Genomic DNA, 19,404 nt, shown 5'->3' on the forward strand with positions numbered 1-19,404 from the left:
CGTATGGTTGTACAGGTTCACCAGTCGGTAGCACCTCCCCTCAACAATATCCCATCTACAAATGAGTAGAGGACACTTGAGGATTGGAATGCAGTGGAATTCAGGACGTTTTACAAAACATTCAAGTGGGGTGCACGAGCATGTGTAGCATCGAGCTAAATCGAGTTTGCAAAAATAGTTCTTGAAATAACCCTTAACTGCTTTATAAAGGGAATACAGAGCTCATGGTTTGCTTAATCAGATCAGCCACTCTGCTGTGAAGGTTGCACCGTAGACTGCTTTCAGAAATCAGACCATTTGGTTGCGAGAACATAACACTCCTGATGACGTAACTTTTAAACACTTTATTAAATGAACGTGAAGTACAAGTAAACAAAAGATAAGACCAATAAACATGAAAGCCTACTGTGTTTGTACACTCTTGGAAAAGTAAAACTTAGCTAAAAATATAGCGAGGAAAATGGCAGCACTTTGTTTAAAAAGATTCACAAATCCTACCTCATTCCCAAACTACACCTTTTCAGTATAAACTGATCAACTCCGCTGTTCTTGGACGTTTCCATCCTCCAACCTCTACACAAATACAGACTGCATTCACTACAACATGCACGTAAAATTAAATGTGACAAACCCTTTGTGAATCCTTTTAAATCATAACGAATGCTCATCAAAGTCAAATGGTATAGAATAGGACCATTTATTACATTCTAATTCAAAACAAAGTGAAATTACAAACCATCACAAAAAGATTAATCAATGGGGGCTTCCACTCAGGGTCTTTTGTATAATGCACTGCACATCATATCAATGGGGCCTATTAATTGGGCTTTGTCACTTGCAGAAAGGGGTACATAATTCAAGATGGCCACCATTGCCATCAAAACCAGCAGTTACAGTATGTCAGCATTAGCTTTGAAAAATGCATTAGCGAGAATTTAAAAAAATGAAGGTGCTCCATTTAGCGAGTAAGATTTCATTACTAAAACTGACAATAATACAGGACCCTTGTAAATGACTGCATTTTCCTTACTTTTATTTCCAGATGGTGTTAACACAACATACTGGTCCTTTTTCCATTTCAGCAATGCCGCTTGCTTCGACGCTATTGAACGTGGGGGGATAACTTCGGGGGCCGAGTTGACAGAACAGTAAAAAGAAACGCGACCATTTTTTTAGTTTTTTTACTCGGTGGGAGGCCAGGTTCTGCCACTGTCTGCTTAGCACCCGCCTCCTGTCTGCTGCTGGAAAACATCAATGGTGTCTTCGTCTTCCATCTCCAACTGTCAAGCAACAAAGATAACACCAAGCGAGCACACACACACCACACACACCTTTAACATTACCTCCGGTTACAGAGTTAACCCACAAATCAGAATATTTATTTATCCTGGGAGAAATCCGGTTAACTATTGAGCTCATTTTATTCACAAATGTCCATTCAGGACACGGTCAGAAAGTTGCAACAAATAAAAAAACGATGGGAGTGCAAAGTATAGGAAAGCTAAACGTATCACTGAAAATAAATAAAAACTAGACTATTTTACCAGGTGAAGCCCACCGAGCTATTAGTTTTCCAGAAGCGACCTGGCCCCAACTCTTGCTCGTTACCATTCAAAATCTAAAGTGGGCCACTGGGTCCATCCTGGTTATCTTGCATGCTTATACATGTGTAATGTACAGCCGCAGCTACGTGTAGTTTTTTAAAGTGCAGGTGTTTGCCAAGCACGTGATCGCGAGCTTAGCGATGCTGTAACGTAAACTTCTCACCTGTGCTGGCGTGTCCGTTTCATTGATGGGCTGCCCGTCGAACCGAAATCTTATCTGACGCATTTGCAGCCCCTGTGTTACAGAACAAAAACACGATTGCATTAAAATCGAAATAAAGCCTTAAGAGCAACACCAAATCTTTTTCCAGCGGTTTACAGATCTACCTCTCGAGGGAACAAAGAATTACTCATTGTACATACTAGCGGGGAAAACAGATCAAGATGCACTCGATACAAACAACAAGCAGCGCACACGGACATCCATTACTCAGAACGCTGTATGCAGCCGTACTTTGTGCAACACGAATACTTCCGGAGGGTGCTGTGAGCAGGATGCGAAGTGAACACAAACGGGGTTATGGAAACGCCGGCACTACCGGCAAGTCATTGTACAGCTGGATGCTCTCACCTGTCTTTCGCAGTACGCCTTCATCAGCTTGGTCAGAGGAGTATGCCGCTTGATTTTAAACTGCACCACGGAGCCGTCCTGGCCCGCCACCTTCAGGTTGATGTGATCATTCTCCGTCTTCACTCCCTCCTGCGGCACCACCGGACGTTTAAAAGGAACACAAGATGCACGACTTGAAAAAAAATCACGGCTTTGTGTAGGTACAGCATGTGCCGCTTGCAAGAGGCCCAAGACCAGAGGCGAGAAACAATGGACCGCCGGAGTTGTACACAGAAGACAATTGGGTAATTTATACAGGGCATACACATTCGGCATGCACGGGATGTAATATCGGGAGTTTTATGGGGGGTGTGAAATTAACTGCAAAAAAACTATAGAAAAACAAATCAAGGCTAATGGGGAGCTGCAGAATTTCAAGCGAGATGTGGTTTAGCACCAAGTAGCTTCTGGTGACCTGAAGTTCACCAGCCACTGTAAATGCACATTTTACACAATTGACGACTTGAGCACGTTCCCACGCCGTTCAGCCACGTGCAAGAATGTAGTAAACCCAAAAGGTCGTAGCTGGAGCCACAGCACATTTACAACACGTACTGCTTACACGTGCCCTATACCGGGACAAACGTGCATTTCATTGTTGCTGTATTTTAATTAAAAACAATTATTAGCGGCCTGCTGTTATTCTTGTACATTATTTAGTGGCACGTCTCCCCGCCAAGTCTGCTGCCTCGGCTCGACCCCCCCCCCCCCCCCTCGAAACATTGAGTGAACATGGACGAGTACGCATGCTTGCATACACCACAGCGTGCACGCGAGAGATGCTTGCACATGCTGTGCAAAGCAATCGACGTCGAGAAGCGAGAGGGTCGGTCGGCAGCGCGGTGGAAGTCACCAAGACGCGCCGCGACTGTGCACGCCATCATGGCGCCCCCACACAAAGTTTCGGTGGCTTTGTGTGCGTGTGGGGGGCAGCTTGGCCAGGCTGGGACATGGCAGGGCACCAAGTGAAGACCAGATCGTCGTGGACCGCAGTGGTGGACGATCAATAACCTAACGGTGCTAGAATGTTCGGCAACCACAGGTCCAGAAAAGGACACGGGGGAGGGGGCGGTGGTGGTCAGGCCGCACCGACAGGGCAGGAGAGGGCTGGCCATGCACCAAGTCTGGCTGGCCCTGGGAAGATGTGGACATGGTTGGGGAGAGGATTATTCAGATGCCAGGTAGAGCCACGGAAGGCCAGCTTAGGCCGTACAAGACGAAGCGGGGCCGCAGAACAGCGCGCGCGGTTGGCTTACGTACGGTGCGAAAGAAGTTCAACGCAATATGCACACAAGCAGCAGGGCCATAGGGGCAGGGTGGCTAGGGGCTAAAAGCACAGCGTGCCAGGTCACCGCAGCTGATGTATCGTGATTGGGGGAACCCGGCTAGGCCACGGGAGGCCGGGCAGGCCGAGGAGGCAGGGACAATGAAGGCGATAGGAGGCCGTGCAGCTCGAGAGGGAGGGAGAAGGGGTTGTTGGGGTGCGGGAGGAAGACGAAGCAGCATCAGCAGCAGCGGCTGCTCAAGCCGGCTGGGCGGGCAGGCCTCTTGGCAAGTAGCGAGGAGGAGGAGGAGGGGGGCAGCAGCAGCACGGCCATGTGCGACGTGCGGGCGGGCGGGCGGGCCCAGGCCACGCGAGGGCTGCGGGAGGGCCTGGCCAGGGGGAGAGGCCGGGCGGACGCATCTCCTCGTCAAGACTTTAAAGTCTCCTCAACCACAACAGCAACAACTAAAATAACACCCAGCGAGCTAAAAGGCGAACATCTTAGACCCCCACAACGCGTCTCGTTTGTCGCGCGAACCCCCCAGAACTGAACAAGTAAAACAAGCGGGAGAATTGTGGCGCCATCCGCGAGGTGCTCCGCGGGCCGCCGTCGTTGTGCCGCCGCAGTCGAGGCGGGAGTCGTGGGGGGGGGGGGGGAGGCCTCGTTAGAAGAAGAGCACCGCCGGCGACTTGGCGGGGAAGGTTGCAGGGCAACGAGGAAGTTCGTCGATGGGGTGGCGCGAACATCGTTCCGAGCATCGCAGAGCGGCAGTCGCGAGAGAGGCGAGAGGGGGGCACGGGCCGGGGCCTGTGGCATCGGCACCGTCGTCGTCGTCGTTAACATGGCGGCAACAGCGAGCGCGGGACGCGGGGCGACAAAAACGTGAGGCGATCCTCCTCCTCCCTCTTCCTCCTCCTCCTCCTCATCACCGCCACCATCACCGCCTCGCTCCACCACCGGCAACGGCGGCGGCGAATCAACACGAGCGACGGAGGCGCCTCTCACCTTGGGTTTCTCGTCTCCCATGGTTCGAGGCGGAGGCGGCGGCGGCTGCTGTAGGCGGCGGCTTGTGGCGGCAAGAGGCCGAGCGAGAGTCGAGCGCGGCGAGCTGCGAGGCTTTTGTTGTTGCCGTGCCGCCCCCCCCCCGTGATGCGCCAACGGCCCCGGGCGCCCCCCACCACTCGGCCGCCGCTTCCTCGTGCGCCGATTGGTCGAGCTGCGTGACGTCAGCGGCAGGGGCAAGGTTTGTAGAGGTGGGGATGGTGGGGTTCAGGGGGGGGGATGGAGGGTGGATGGAAGGGTTGAGGGGTGGATGGAGGGGGGATGGAGGGGTTGAGGGGGGGGGTGGAGGGGTGGGGGGGATGGAGGGGGGGGGATGGAGGGGTTGAGGGGGGGATGAGGGGGGGGGTGGAGGGGTTGAGGGGGGGATGAGGGGGGGGGGGTGGAGGGGTTGAGGGGGGGATGAGGGGGGGGGGTGGAGGGGTTGAGGGGGGGGTGGAGGGGTTGAGGGGGGGGTGAGGGGGGGGGGTGGAGGGGTGGGAGGATGGAGGGGTTGAGGGGGGAGGGATGAGGGGGAGGGGTTGAGGGGGGGGGGGTGGAGGGTTGAGGGGGGGGTAGAGGGGGGGGGGTGGAGGGTTGAGGGGGGGGTGGAGGGGTTGAGGGGGGGATGAGGGGGGGGGTGGAGGGGTTGAGGGGGGGGTGGAGGGGTTGAGGGGGGGATGAGGGGGGGGGGGTGGAGGGGTTGAGGGGGGGTGGAGGGGGGGGGGTGGAGGGGTTGAGGGGGGGGTGGAGGGGTTGAGGGGGGGATGAGGGGGGGGGGTGGAGGGGTTGAGGGGGGGGTGGAGGGGTTGAGGGGGGGATGAGGGGGGGGGTGGAGGGGTTGAGGGGGGGATGAGGGGGGGGGTGGAGGGGTGGGGGGATGAAGGGGTGGGGGGAGGATGGAGGGGTTGAGGGGGGGATGAGGGGGGGGGTGGAGGGGGCAGTGGGGTGGGTCGAGAATGAAGAGTGGAAGGGGGAGGGGGTGGGGGATGGGAGGGAGCAGGAGGGGGGGGTGGAGGGGTCGGGAATTGGGGAGGGAGTTGGAGGGAGAATTGGAGGGGGCGGGGGAGGGAGGGAGTTGAAGGATGAGAGGCTTTCGTGGGGAATGAAAACGCATCGCTGCTGAGTGCAGTACGAGTTAGCGTAACTCTTCATCGTCTCCATTTTAAACCTGGGCATCGTGTCCCATGGAGTGTCGTGCAGTCTCCAACTCGTATCGGTCTCTCCGTCTCGAGCCCGCGTATTCGCTATGAAGGGCCATTGCCGGAAACATCGCCGATTATATATATTTTTATTTTAAGGCACTGTGGTTGATGAGTGTGCTGACTTTGAACCGTTGGAAAATATGCCATTACTGGGCCATTCTATGCGTAATGAAGAATGTATTGAATTTTGTTATGCTTATTGCGCCACTGCCAAAGCAATAATCACATGTTTACTGTTGGTTAGGTTTTTGCTGATAAGATGTAGCAACCGAGGAATGGAGGTGAATCAATGTTGGGTTATTGTAACGATTAGATTATTGGGTTCGGGATGGGGAAATGCCAAAGATGAATATATTAATTATGCACGAGGTGAAGTAGCCACTATGACGTCACTGGGTGAGGCCTACCGCCCTCGCCATCAGGCCTCGCTCGCCTGATGGCTCTCCCTCAGGGCAGCAGTGGAGAGCACGGGGCTCCCTCAGGGCAGCAGTGGAGAGCACGGGGCTCCCTCAGGGCAGCAGTGGAGAGCACGGGGCTCCCTCAGGGCAGCAGCGGAGAGCACGGGGCTCCCTCAGGGCACCAGTGGAGAGCACGGGGGTCCCTCAGGGCAGCAGTGGAGAGCACGGGGCTCCCTCAGGGCAGCAGTGGAGAGCACGGGGCTCCCTCAGGGCACCAGTGGAGAGCACGGGGGTCCCTCAGGGCAGCAGTGGAGAGCACGGGGCTCCCTCAGGGCAGCAGTGGAGAGCACGGGGCTCCCTCAGGGCACCAGTGGAGAGCACGGGGGTCCCTCAGGGCAGCAGTGGAGAGCACGGGGCTCCCTCAGGGCAGCAGTGGAGAGCACGGGGCTCCCTCAGGGCAGCAGTGGAGAGCACGGGGCTCCCTCAGGGCAGCAGTGGAGAGCACGGGGCTCCCTCAGGGCACCAGTGGAGAGCACGGGGCTCCCTCAGGGCACCAGTGGAGAGCACGGGGGTCCCTCAGGGCACCAGTGGAGAGCACGGGGCTCCCTCAGGGCACCAGTGGAGAGCACGGGGCTCCCTCAGGGCAGCAGTGGAGAGCACGGGGCTCCCTCAGGGCACCAGTGGAGAGCACGGGGCTCCCTCAGGGCACCAGTGGAGAGCACGGGGCTCCCTCAGGGCAGCAGTGGAGAGCACGGGGCTCCCTCAGGGCAGCAGTGGAGAGCACGGGGCTCCCTCAGGGCACCAGTGGAGAGCACGGGGGTCCCTCAGGGCACCAGTGGAGAGCACGGGGCTCCCTCAGGGCAGCAGTGGAGAGCACGGGGCTCCCTCAGGGCACCAGTGGAGAGCACGGGGCTCCCTCAGGGCAGCAGTGGAGAGCACGGGGCTCCCTCAGGGCAGCAGCGGAGAGCACGGGGCTCCCTCAGGGCAGCAGCGGAGAGCACGGGGCTCCCTCAGGGCAGCAGTGGAGAGCACGGCTCTCCCTCAGGGCAGCAGTGGAGAGCACGGGGCTCCCTCAGGGCAGCAGCGGAGAGCACGGGGCTCCCTCAGGGCAGCAGCGGAGAGCACGGGGCTCCCTCAGGGCAGCAGCGGAGAGCACGGGGCTCCCTCAGGGCAGCAGTGGAGAGCACGGCTCTCCCTCAGGGCAGCAGTGGAGAGCACGGGGCTCCCTCAGGGCAGCAGTGGAGAGCACGGGGCTCCCTCAGGGCAGCAGCGGAGAGCACGGGGCTCCCTCAGGGCAGCAGCGGAGAGCACGGGGCTCCCTCAGGGCAGCAGTGGAGAGCACGGGGGTCTCTCAGGGCAGCAGTGGAGAGCACGGGGCTCCCTCAGGGCAGCAGTGGAGAGCACGGGGCTCCCTCAGGGCAGCAGTGGAGAGCACGGGGGTCCCTCAGGGCACCAGTGGAGAGCACGGGGGTCCCTCAGGGCACCAGTGGAGAGCACGGGGGTCCCTCAGGGCAGCAGTGGAGAGCACGGGGGTCCCTCAGGGCACCAGTGGAGAGCACGGGGGTCCCTCAGGGCAGCAGTGGAGAGCACGGGGCTCCCTCAGGGCAGCAGTGGAGAGCACGGGGCTTCCTCAGGGCAGCAGCGGAGAGCACGGGGCTCCCTCAGGGCAGCAGTGGAGAGCACGGGGGTCCCTCAGGGCAGCAGTGGAAAGCGCGGCTCTCCCTCAGGGCAGCAGTGGAGAGCACGGGGCTCCCTCAGGGCAGCAGTGGAGAGCACGGGGCTCCCTCAGGGCAGCAGTGGAGAGCACGGGGGTCCCTCAGGGCAGCAGTGGAGAGCACGGGGCTCCCTCGGGGCAGCAGTGGAGAGCACGGGGGTCCCTCAGGGCAGCAGTGGAGAGCACGGGGGTCCCTCAGGGCACCAGTGGAGAGCACGGGGCTCCCTCAGGGCACCAGTGGAGAGCACGGGGCTCCCTCAGGGCAGCAGTGGACAGAGCACGGGGCTCCCTCGGGGCAGCAGTGGAGAGCACGGGGGTCCCTCAGGGCACCAGTGGAGAGCACGGGGGTCCCTCAGGGCAGCAGTGGACGGAGCATGGCTCTGCCTCAGTGTCACTCACCTGTCTCCCTCAGGGCAGCAGTGGAGAGCACGGCTCTCCCTCAGGGCAGCAGTGGAGATAGCGCGACTCTACCTTACTCTCACTCACCCGTCTCTTGCTCGCAGTCACGTGACGCACTTCAACCAATCCGTGCCGCGTTAATCACAGTCACAGAATGACAGAGCTGGGTGTTTATGTAGTACTATAGTAATAGAGCAAGTGCAGAATCACTGAACCGGAATTGATAGCTTGAAATCATTTAGCGCGGGACCCTTGAAAGTGCGGGGCCCGTAGCATATGTAGCTACTTTTGCTACGAGGACAATATAATCACACTGCTCTGGGTCCCATTGATAACGTCGCTTCATTAAAAAAAATCCAAAAAACACTCCAAACATCGTGTTGTGCGTCTATTACTGGTAGGAACCTCCTGGTTACACCAGCCCACAGGGGATTATTGTGTCTCTCCGTCGTGCAGGGAGGGGCTGGGTGGGGAGGGTGGGGAGGGGCTGGGTGGGGAGGGGCTGGGTGGGGAGGGTGGGGCTGGGTGGGGGGTGGGAGGGGTGGGGCTGGGTGGGGAGGGGCTGTTCACCCCGTGGTGCCCTTATAAAACTCAACGTTTAACCTACTCACGCCGGCTCGTGCCCGCCCTCACAGTCGGGCATATTTGCGGAATACACCACGCCGCCGTTGACTCTGGCCATTGACCGAGCAACCCAACGTTCCTACCAGCTCCCTCCGCAGGAATGTGTTTAATAATCGTTTCGACCTCGGCCCACCTTCAATTTTGCCCCAGGCGATTGTCACGTAAAGGGACGCTACAGAGCCCGTCAAGGTGAGCGGGGTTTGAGAGACCAACAACAATAATAATAACAACGCTGAGGCTGCAGTGTTTATTACCTCAAAAAACACACGCAGGCTCAACAACCTCAAGCTATTGGGCGATCACACGCACTGCACTCGAGATCGTGGACCTTGACGGAAGTTCGGTTGGTGCCGTTGCTGCAAGGTTGAGTCGCTTGCATTGAGATCTCATCGCTGTCAACACCTTATCAGTGCCCTATACCTCGTTACAGACCAATTCAGACCGTATTGGTCACCCCGTGCCCCTTATACATCTCAACGTTCATCCTGCAAAGCCCCATCACAAGGGAGTAAACACAAACAAATCGACAAATGTTTTGTTGTTAGCCCGTATTGTACGCCGTGTGAACCTGGAAACTCAATTTCCCTGCACAAGAATACGGGGTAAAGCGTGTGGGTTGACACGGTGTGCGTTCTGCATCAACATCGGTGTGCCGTGTGTATCTCGCGACGCAACAGCTATCAACAGAACGCAATAGCATACAGAACACAATAGCACACAGAACACAATGGCACACAGAACACAATAGCACACAGAACACAATAGCACACAGAAGACAATAGCACACAGAACACAATAGCACACAGAACGCAATAGCACATAGAACACAATAGCACACAGAACACAATAGCACACAGAAGACAATAGCATACAGAACACAATAGCACACAGAACACAATAGCACACAGAACACAATAGCACACAGAAGACAATAGCACACAGAACACAATAGCACACAGAACACAATAGCACACAGAACACAATAGCATACAGAACACAATAGCACACAACACAATAGCACACAGAACACAATAGCACACAGAACACAATAGCACACAGAACACAATAGCTTACGCTTAACGACCCAACTCACCACCATTAACACAATACCGCTCGTACCCTTCTCTAGGTGCTCAATCATGCACATACCCACTTCAACACTGGCGTCTGGGTACCGTGGGTATGGGGTTCTGTCTGATGTGGATCAAAATGTGGGAGGAGTCTGATGTGGATCAAAGTGTGGGAGGAGTCTGATGTGGATCAAAGTGTGGGAGGAGTCTGATGTGGATCAAAATGTGGGAGGAGTCTGATGTGGATCAAAGTGTGGGAGGAGTCTGATGTGGATCAAAGTGTGGGAGGAGTCTGATGTGGATCAAAGTGTGGGAGGAGTCTGATGTGGATCAAAGTGTTGGATGAGTCTGATGTGGATCAAAGTGTGGGAGGAGTCTGATGTGGATCAAAGTGTGGGAGGAGTCTGATGAGGATCAAAGTGTGGGAGGAGTCTGATGTGGATCAAAGTGTGGGAGGAGTCTGATGTGGATCAAAGTGTGGGAGGAGTCTGATGTGGATCAAAGTGTTGGATGAGTCTGATGTGGATCAAAGTGTGGGAGGAGTCTGATGTGGATCAAAGTGTGGGAGGAGTCTGATGAGGATCAAAGTGTGGGAGGAGTCTGATGTGGATCAAAGTGTGGGAGGAGTCTGATGTGGATCAAAGTGTGGGAGGAGTCTGATGTGGATCAAAGTGTGGGAGGAGTCTGATGTGGATCAAAGTGTGGCAGGAGTTTGATGTGAATCAAAGTGTGGGAGGAGTCTGATGTGGATCAAAGTGTGGCAGGATTCTGATGTGGATCAAAGTGTGGCAGGAGTCTGATGTGGATCAAAGTGTTGGATGAGTCTGATGTGGATCAAAGTGTGGGAGGAGTCTGATGTGGATCAAAGTGTGGGAGGAGTCTGATGAGGATCAAAGTGTGGGAGGAGTCTGATGTGGATCAAAGTGTGGGAGGAGTCTGATGTGGATCAAAGTGTGGGAGGAGTCTGATGTGGATCAAAGTGTGGGAGGAGTCTGATGTGGATCAAAGTGTGGCAGGAGTTTGATGTGAATCAAAGTGTGGGAGGAGTCTGATGTGGATCAAAGTGTGGCAGGAGTCTGATGTGGATCAAAGTGTGGCAGGAGTCTGATGTGGATCAAAGTGTGGCAGGAGTCTGATGAGGATCAAAGTGTGGCAGGAGTCTGATGTGGATCAAAGTGTGGCAGGAGTTTGATGTGGATCAAAGTGTGGGAGGAGTCTGATGTGGATCAAAGTGTGGCAGGAGTCTGATGTGGATCAAAGTGTGGGAGGAGTCTGATGTGGATCAAAGTGTGGCAGGAGTCTGATGTGGATCAAAGTGTGGGAGGAGTCTGATGAGGATCAAAGTGTGGGAGGAGTCTGATGAGGATCAAAGTGTGGCAGGTGTCTGATGTGGATCAAAGTGTGGGAGGAGTCTGATGTGGATCAAAGTGTGGCAGGTGTCTGATGAGGATCAAAATGTGGGAGGAGTCTGATGTGGATCAAAGTGTGGCAGGAGTCTGATGTGGATCAAAGTGTGGGAGGAGTCTGATGTGGATCAAAGTGTGGGAGGAGTCTGATGAGGATCAAAGTGTGGGAGGAGTCTGATGTGGATCAAAGTGTGGGAGGAGTCTGATGTGGATCAAAGTGTGGGAGGAGTCTGATGTGGATCAAAGTGTGGGAGGAGTCTGATGTGGATCAAAGTGTGGCAGGAGTCTGATGAGGATCAAAGTGTGGGAGGAGTCTGATGTGGATCAAAGTGTGGGAGGAGTCTGATGTGGATCAAAGTGTGGGAGGAGTCTGATGTGGATCAAAGTGTGGCAGGAGTCTGTCTGATGAGGCCCCTCGTCGTCGAGATGGACTCTGAGGAGGCCCTGCCGGCTCCACGTGGTCACGACTCAGGCCGTGCTGGGTCCTGGCCCACAAGCCGTGGGGTCGTCGCAATGCCGTGAGGTCGCGTGCTCGCCGACTTGCGGTGGAGTGGCCCGACTTGGCCCCGGCACTTGCAGTGGAGTGGCCAGACTTGACATTTGAAACACAAAGCAGAAAAAAGTGGATGCCTGAAAAAGGTGGGGGGCGTTTGTTTATATTTTTGGTGAAATTTTGGCGCGAAAAACCCACCACGAATATGTACAAGAATGTTGCCCGCGTTCTCCCGATTATAAGACGCAGCTTCACCGCCCGCGTGAGACCACATTTCGTGGACCGGGCACACGTTTACGGGGTGGGGGGGGGGGGGGTGCGTCTTATAATCCGGAGTACGCGGGCGACATTCTTGTACAAATTTGTGAACTTTTGGCGCCAAAACGTCACCAAAAATATAAACAAACGCCTCCCCCACCCCACCACAACCACCCCCCTCCACCCACCCTTTTCCAGGCATCCACTTTTCTTACTTCGCTTTGTGTTTTAAATGTCAAGTCGGGCGTTTGACAAATTCCATTGTAATCGGTCTTCTTTAAATTTCCACCTTGTTATTGCGTTTGTCTCCTTTGTAATGCCGCACCCAAACAATCAATCATGAACATGGCCGCACATCTCCAAGGCAGGACCATCCTGAGAAGGAGTCTGGACGCTCCAAAATAAATAATCGATAGTCTTACTCCTCCTGTAAACTGCACTGGCTTTTTGGCTTAAGGGGTATTGCAGTATAGTTTTGTTATCAGTAGATTTCAAGTCTCACGTGCTTAGCTTATCTTCCACAATCCTGTCGCTCATCGAATGTCGAGTATATTAAGCTTGGTTGTGCTCATTACATGGTGTTGTGGAACTGCAGCAGAGTATTTGCTTTCCATGAATAAACACCTTCATCCAATTACTTCATCTACCAGTCGATTGTTGATAAGAAAATCTCTCAAGTGTCTGTCATTCCCTTGCTCAAGATGATGGTGCCAGGTGCTGCACAAATGTTGTATTCTCATCTTTGGCAATCTGTTCAGGAGACAAATGCCAATCTCGAGGTCCACTGGTTACGACAAGAGGGCCTCGGGAGAGTTAATGTAGTGTTTGCTATTCGTCCATGTAGAAAAATGACAATGGGTGGTGGTGGTAGTGGTGGTGATAATTGGGGGTAATTTTCGAGGGGTAAGTTGCTCAAATTATGCATTTACTTTATTTTACACTTTTGCCATTGGAATTAAAATTGTTTTTCTCTCTCTCTCTTTGGAAGACACTGATGTCTGTTCTGATTTTTTTGTATTTTCAACTACCGGTGAGTCGAGCCATTTCCCAAAGTGTCCAAAGAAACCTGTTCCTGTACTGTAATTCAGTGATGGATAAGTGCCGTACACTGACAGCATTTCCAATATTGAGAAACGTGCTGTTCATTTCACATCGACAAAGCGCAGCGTAGCATCATCCAACGGCCTCAGAACATCATCAGAAGGACCACCACAGAGTGGAGCACGAGGAGACAGAAGCACAGGAACACCCCGGCCCACATCAGCGCTTCATGCCGGGCGACGCCTGTCCGCCACGTTTTGATGCGGGTGATCTTCGGCACGTGCAGCGTCTCGGACAAACAGAACTCGCGCGGACGGCATCCCAGCTGGCGGCGTGCCTTGCTGATGCAGAATGTGTGCGTCACGCCGACGTTCCGCACCTACACACGAAGCACACGGGAGGCAACGACGATTGACGTCGCGGACAAAAAAAAACGTGGGCACTTTCAAAAACAAACAAAAAATGCCCCTGATCGCTGAGCACAGAGGTCCTCAAGGACAAAAACGCCAAGCGGCCAGCAACACACAGCATTGGTCTAAAAGATAACAAGTGAATGTTGCTTGAATTGAGCAGAGTTTAAGAACTGGGAGGGGGGAACGACGATGGGAGGGCATTGCAAGGTGGAGCAGGGCGAGGGAAGAGCAGGCTTCTGACCTGCGGTGGATGAACGCGGTGCGGGGGTTTCCACTCGTAATCAAGGCTGCGGCGTGAGAGTTGCACGCGGCGCGTCAACAACTCTCTCTCGTCCCCGACTCCACAAGTCGCCCGATTGAAACCCAACTCTGTTGGGCCGGTGCTGCCCGCCGTCTCCTGCGCCTGTGACGAGGCCAGCCGAGACTGACCCTGCCTCCTCCGGAGGATGCCGAGTGTCTGGTGACATTTTGGCATCGTGCAGTTGTGACTTGAATTAATTAGCCAATCGCCACCACAATGACCTTCGCATTGACGGGCGGCCTTTTTATACCGGTGGTTTTACTCGCATTAATCACTTTTTTTTTTATTATACGAGCGACTTTTGTTTTCTGAGTGGTGGCGAGTTCTTCACATTTCGCATGAGCTATTGCGTCGCTTTGCTGATGATTCCAGCACCGTTTGGCGCGATGTGAATACTGTGTTGTAAATAATACAGCATTAAATAAATATGGTGTCCGAGAAGCACGGCGGCTGGCGGCTTGGGTTAAGTAACAGCTCGGTTTAAGGTTCACGCCGAATCCCGTGAATGAGGTCATCAAAGCGGGATGGTGTTATTATAGACCCAGAGGCGTAATTCCACACGGCACTTCTTAAACAATGGCCGTCAATAATGCAACTCCGCCTGCTCTATTATGCATGCGTGCCTTGTTATTATAACGTGCACTTTGAAAACCTTTAAAAGCCTTTCCTCGTGTGCCTCGTGCCCTGTTTCTCTCATCACCTCTCAGCAGCCTGGAGCCCGCGTGTTGCAGTGTCGTTCGCCAAATACCCGACTCGTCAATTACAGCGGCAGTGACCGCATTCCACGGGTGCATTGCACGGACGCCCATCAATCGGAATTTGTTCATCTGATGAGTCAGCAATCGTGAAAGAGGGAATGCTCAACACGCAGGCCCGAGCCAGAAGACCCCGTGTGGATGACCTGGATTACAGATATCACTGCCTTACGAGTTACGTCAACACTCAAGAAATGCCAACGCCCAAAGGAGATTTGGGACGCAGTGGTCCGAGACGATCGCTGGATGACGAAGCGTCTGCTGCACCGGCACATCGGCGTTTGAGAGTGAACGTCTCGCAGAAGCCCGAAAGAAGCGACGTGAATGCATCTCTCACCGGTGCTGGTTTCAAACGGCCGGAATATATTTGGGACCGTGGGTCCAGATTTGGACTACGCAGTCACATGATTTGGAAACGTGTGAAATCCCGTCCGAATGTGTGCAAGCTCATATGCAAGAGAGCGTACAACACACGGCACGCACACACACACCCTCCTTTGCCCGTGCCATGCCGTGCGATGGATTGCCCCAGAGTGCAGTGCATTTCGGTGCGGATTATTTGACAAAATATCGCGGATTTGGTGAATCTACCTCGCTCCTGGTGAGGAGTGGAGGGAGCTCCACCAAATGCCTCAGCAGTAGGTGCACCCATTCCATCGTCAGGGCTGCAGCCAAACCACACGGGGAGTGGGGGCAGAGAGGGGGGGGCATTCAAGACGTCAAAAGCTCTCAGAGGTTTACGCAGGTTACAACAAGTGCAGATCCAGTGGTATACTGTGACTACTGCAGTATATTGTGTAAAATCTGTAAATGATGAGAAAACATTGAGCGGGCTGGAAAACCACGAGTTTCAAACGATACGCAAACATAATGTAAAACATTAAACTATCACGTTTGATCAAATGTATGTTGTTGCTGACCCAAGACAAGAAGGCGATGCACTTCTGCAGGCAAGGCTGGTTGATGGTTGTTACATCGTGTGCACGATGTTACGTGCGGACATGAGGCATTCTTGAAAGTGAAGTTCTGCACGCATGGACCTGGCAATTCGTAACGTGTGTGTAGGTGAGTTCGCACCTGCAGCGTAGACCAGGTGAACAGGTACGCATGTCCGAGGCATGCTGTGCCCAAGCTTCTCAAACTGTTAAACAGAAGCATTGCCTGAGCATGAATGACCAGCACCGCTTTATACACGTGATTGACATGGGTGAGGCAGATAGTGAGCACAGGTGATATACATTTAATAGAGTTCGTCACCCTCCCTCCCAAATATTGCTGAATCACATGACGGTGGTAATGATGACGCTTGTCTTGGTGGTGGTGATGAGTGTGGTGGTGTCGGTATTGGTGGTGATTCTAGTTGACACAGCAGGTGGTACAACTGGTGTATCTACCAATGATCTCAGTCAGCCAACCCATGGAACCTGCTGGGTCTGTCCCGTGACCTCCTGCACCTAGGCTGGCACAGAAGGGGGTACAGCTGGTGCATATATCGGTCATCTCAGTCAGCCAACCCATGGAACCTGCTGGGTCTGTCCAGAGATCTGTCGGCGAGCCTTCGACACTTCACGTGGCCTCAAAGTGCACCTGGCCTGGCACAGGCGCCGTGGTGACGTCACCGTTACTTTATGGCGAAATAGGTGGGTATTGGCATTATTGATTGGTGATACTAATACATAATAATGATGGTATGGGTGGTGTATGTGTGGTAGTAATGTGTGTGTGTGTGGGGGTGATGGCAATGGTGTGATTTGCAGTGGCAATGATGATAGTTATCGTAACGAATACAAACTCGTAGACAAACCAGCGGTTGCAGCCATTGAAACACGTTCACTTGCTCTCCGTCATTAATAGAATGCGCTTGCACACCCTGCGCACAGGCACAAAGAGAGACACGCGCACACACACACGCACACTACAACCGCTGCACAGAACACGACTCCAACAAAGTTGAGTAATGAGCAGTATCACGTGACACTTGAAACGAGAAGCATGCAGAACAGTCCTGACAGTTACACTAACTTTGACCCCATTCGTCATCATCGTTCACCACCCCTTTCCACGAGCGCTCTCAGTCTTCTTCCTCGTTTTCTTACGATGTGAATTGGCTCGGTGCTGTTGGAACGCCAGGGTATTTTCCATTTACAGTAACTTGCAGCTTTCTCTGTTCAAGGTTTATGCGACCCAAAATACAATGTTTCAGCTCTGTCAGCCCGTTTATATCTCCCTCAGCTGTGTGTCCCTTGCTCTGAAAATGGTTTGAGGCTCCATGAATGAAACAGAGACAATACAATCGTGGTCTCGGGCACTTCAGTGAGGTCACTGCAGTGACAGGAATGCACAAGTATGAGTGACAGCACGGTGACATCAGTTGTCTTTGGTGTCGCTGTGCTCACGCGCCACACAATAACAGATGCTGCTAATCCTGCATAATGCACGGGCATAATATGACTTTGAAACCCCCCACCCACCTCCTACGCATTTCACAAGTAGTACTAATCCCATATCTGCATTTCCCATAAATATGCTAAATTTCTCTTGATATGCAAATTATTTTGTCAAGGCGCGCTTTCCCCTCCAACCCAGATTAAATAGACGCTCCAAGCCTGGGGTGTTTCATTCAGACGCTGTCTTCCCGACAGACCTGTTCTTCACCTGAGGACGGCTGCTTGCGTTGTGGCCGAAACGTCGTGAGAATTATTTTATTATGTTTTATTTTTATTATTTTATTATTTCCCTTCTACGTGACTTTACCGAAAGAACCAAGAAGATGAATCCCTGCAGTCACGAAAGCTTTAAATCGAAAAATCCACGCAGTATTATTGACAAACGTGTTGAGGTTGTTGTTGTTAATTGTGCTTGTACACCACTGCCAAAGCAACAGCATCACCAAATAATGTGTTTAACGTGTATAGGTTATATATTTCAAATCCTTATGTGCACGTGCCATTCCAGCGTTTGCTAATGCGCCCATCAATCGACACCCTGGACACCCTCGCAAGCGAGCTATTCCATCGCAAGGGACTCTTCCAGGTGCACTATGTTAACGATGAGATATCTGAACAACAGTTGCGTGTGGACATGATACTCCGGTGCGATGCGACAGCAGCTTACATACTCTTAGTTCTTTCGGTAAAGTCACGTAGGTAAAAAATGAAATTAAAATTTATTTTAAAAAAACAATAAAATCACGACGTTTCGGAGGCAACGCAAGCTTCCGTCTTCAGGTGAAACTGTCACAGCAAAAAATCTGTATCAAGTGGATTTTATTGTTTTTTTTTATTTTAATTTAATTTTTTACCTACGTGACTTTACCTAAAGAACTAAGAGTATGAATCCTTGCAGTCACGAAAGCTTTAAAGCAGCTTACATCGTTGCTACACCTGTGGAGTGCGCATTAGATCCTCTCGTGTCTGCGAACGGTTTCCGTGGGATTGTCGGTAACCCCGGTGGGACAGTACCTGCTCGCGAGCGGGCATGCCGCAGGAGGCCGTGTGGAGCACGCAGGGGACGCCGCTGCAAGCCGCCGCCACCGCCTCGTAGTCCCCCACGTCGGCCTGCGCGCGCCACGGGACACGGGGCACGGTTGGATCTACGAACCGGTCCGCTCCGCCTGCCCCATCTGCGTTGGAGTCGTGTTTTGTACCTGGAAGAAGTTTCCCCGTGATGGAAGAGCTGTGGAGCTTCGTCCCAGTTACTGGCGTGCCGAAGGAAGGAAAACACTGCGAAGTTGATCCGTGCCGTGGACTCCGTTGAAATCTACTTCCCGGTTGTAGCTGGCAAGGGGTGGATATTTGTCGAAAACCTGCCCCCAAGCAAGCTGTCGAAAACCTGCCCCCAAGCAAGCAAGGTGTACGCCAGGCCCAGGAAACGACGCTGTTTCTACCGAAGTGTAAAGCCGAGTGACCGAGTAGCCCAGTGGACAGCGCCGCTCGCTGCTACTCATTGCAACGAAGCTTAAGATCGCATCGTCTCACAGCTGTGCGTAGACATCTCACGGAAACAATCAGCATTATGAATGCCTTCAACTCTAATGACAGCAACGGTATTGAAGTTTATACAAAGACAATTACGTTTTTATAAAGTTAATCCGTAAAGCGAACGCGCAGTCTGAGCATCAGTCCGAACACGAGAACGCACCGCGTGCCACACGCGAGAAGAACGGCAACAGACTCCACGGGGCTCCAACTCTCTAGCGGCTCATCACGAGCTCTGTAGCCGTCCGGGCTGCCCGCCTGCCCGTCACCGGCGAGGCGGCAAGGCTCCCTCGCCGACTCTGCCCCTCCATCACGACGCCACGCGAAGTCGCTCCCCGTAGGCGGCCCCCTGGCCTCTCGCTCTGCCTCGCCTCTCGCTCTGCTGCTGCGTCTCGTGTGGCACAGGTGGAGAACGGCGAGCGCGAGTAGACAGCGAGGAAAGGAAACAGTAGAATGTAATCAATACTTAATGAAGACCCCCAACACACGCCCATTTGCTTAATGCGAAGATGTGTGTGTGCGCGTGTGTGTCGGGCGTGGTGCTGGCCACCACAGCCAATCGGCCTTCATAGGTTCTGCTCGCTCACAGCGCTTGCCCCAACAGTCTGTTAAGAGGCTACACGGGGGATCGTTGTCTTTGGAGGCAGAGGGTACCTGGTAGAACAATGCCATTCGTGCTGTCACGTGGGTTGTCGTGGCCAGCGAGTCCTCTAGAGTCTAGACGGAACAACGCAAAGTGCTGTTCGAATATGGTGCGTGGAATCGAAAAACCCTAATTGCCGAACGATAACAATTCACGCGAACAGTTGAGAAGCCCCTTGGCAAAGTGGCCT

At 53.6% G+C, this 19,404-nt stretch overlaps 2 protein-coding genes across 4 annotated transcripts; both read right to left on the bottom strand.

Annotated features, from left to right (window-relative positions):
• Window positions 1-329: 329 nt before the first annotated feature.
• On the bottom strand, window positions 330-4,657 carry LOC133341010 (small ubiquitin-related modifier 3). The gene is made up of 4 exons (XM_061549592.1): window positions 4,485-4,657; window positions 2,176-2,304; window positions 1,768-1,839; window positions 330-1,280 (listed from the first exon to the last, which is right to left on the bottom strand). The coding sequence occupies exons 1-4, from the start codon at window positions 4,503-4,505 to the stop codon at window positions 1,218-1,220; spliced, it is 285 nt and encodes a 94-aa protein (XP_061405576.1). The 5' UTR covers window positions 4,506-4,657; the 3' UTR covers window positions 330-1,217.
• A 7,633-nt stretch (window positions 4,658-12,290) lies between these two features.
• On the bottom strand, window positions 12,291-18,944 carry LOC133340772 (putative short-chain dehydrogenase/reductase family 42E member 2). Of its 3 annotated transcripts, XM_061549157.1 has the most exons (8): window positions 18,735-18,944; window positions 18,241-18,425; window positions 18,056-18,151; window positions 16,399-16,464; window positions 15,672-15,735; window positions 15,186-15,259; window positions 13,780-13,995; window positions 12,291-13,504 (listed from the first exon to the last, which is right to left on the bottom strand). In XM_061549157.1, the coding sequence occupies exons 3-8, from the start codon at window positions 18,071-18,073 to the stop codon at window positions 13,271-13,273; spliced, it is 672 nt and encodes a 223-aa protein (XP_061405141.1). In that variant the 5' UTR covers window positions 18,074-18,151; window positions 18,241-18,425; window positions 18,735-18,944; the 3' UTR covers window positions 12,291-13,270. The 3 variants fall into 3 exon arrangements, with proteins under 3 accessions (XP_061405141.1, XP_061405142.1, XP_061405143.1); XM_061549158.1 differs by lacking the exon at window positions 18,241-18,425; XM_061549159.1 differs by lacking the exon at window positions 13,780-13,995 and having other exon boundaries at window positions 18,241-18,944.
• Between the last annotated feature and the right edge of the window lie 460 nt (window positions 18,945-19,404).

This window comes from Lethenteron reissneri, chromosome 10 (assembly GCF_015708825.2).
Source record: "Lethenteron reissneri isolate LAM-NWPU_2019-01 chromosome 10, ASM1570882v1, whole genome shotgun sequence".
Classification (NCBI taxonomy): Eukaryota; Metazoa; Chordata; class Hyperoartia; order Petromyzontiformes; family Petromyzontidae; genus Lethenteron; species Lethenteron reissneri.

What these genes read in the sequence shown, in the direction of transcription:
- LOC133341010 (XM_061549592.1), bottom strand. Translation starts at nt 4,505, where the DNA reads ATGGGAGACGAGAAACCCAAG. An exon ending in TGGGAGACGAGAAACCCAAG is followed by an intron (nt 2,305 to 4,484) that starts GTGAGAGGCGCC and finishes GTGGTGCCGCAG; the next exon opens with GAGGGAGTGAAGACGGAGAA. An exon ending in AGGCGTACTGCGAAAGACAG is followed by an intron (nt 1,840 to 2,175) that starts GTGAGAGCATCC and finishes TCTGTAACACAG; the next exon opens with GGGCTGCAAATGCGTCAGAT.
- LOC133340772 (XM_061549158.1), bottom strand. An exon ending in TTCAATGGCTGCAACCGCTG is followed by an intron (nt 15,736 to 16,398) that starts GTTTGTCTACGA and finishes TCTGTTTAACAG; the next exon opens with TTTGAGAAGCTTGGGCACAG. An exon ending in TCACCTGGTCTACGCTGCAG is followed by an intron (nt 15,260 to 15,671) that starts GTGCGAACTCAC and finishes GTTTGGCTGCAG; the next exon opens with CCCTGACGATGGAATGGGTG.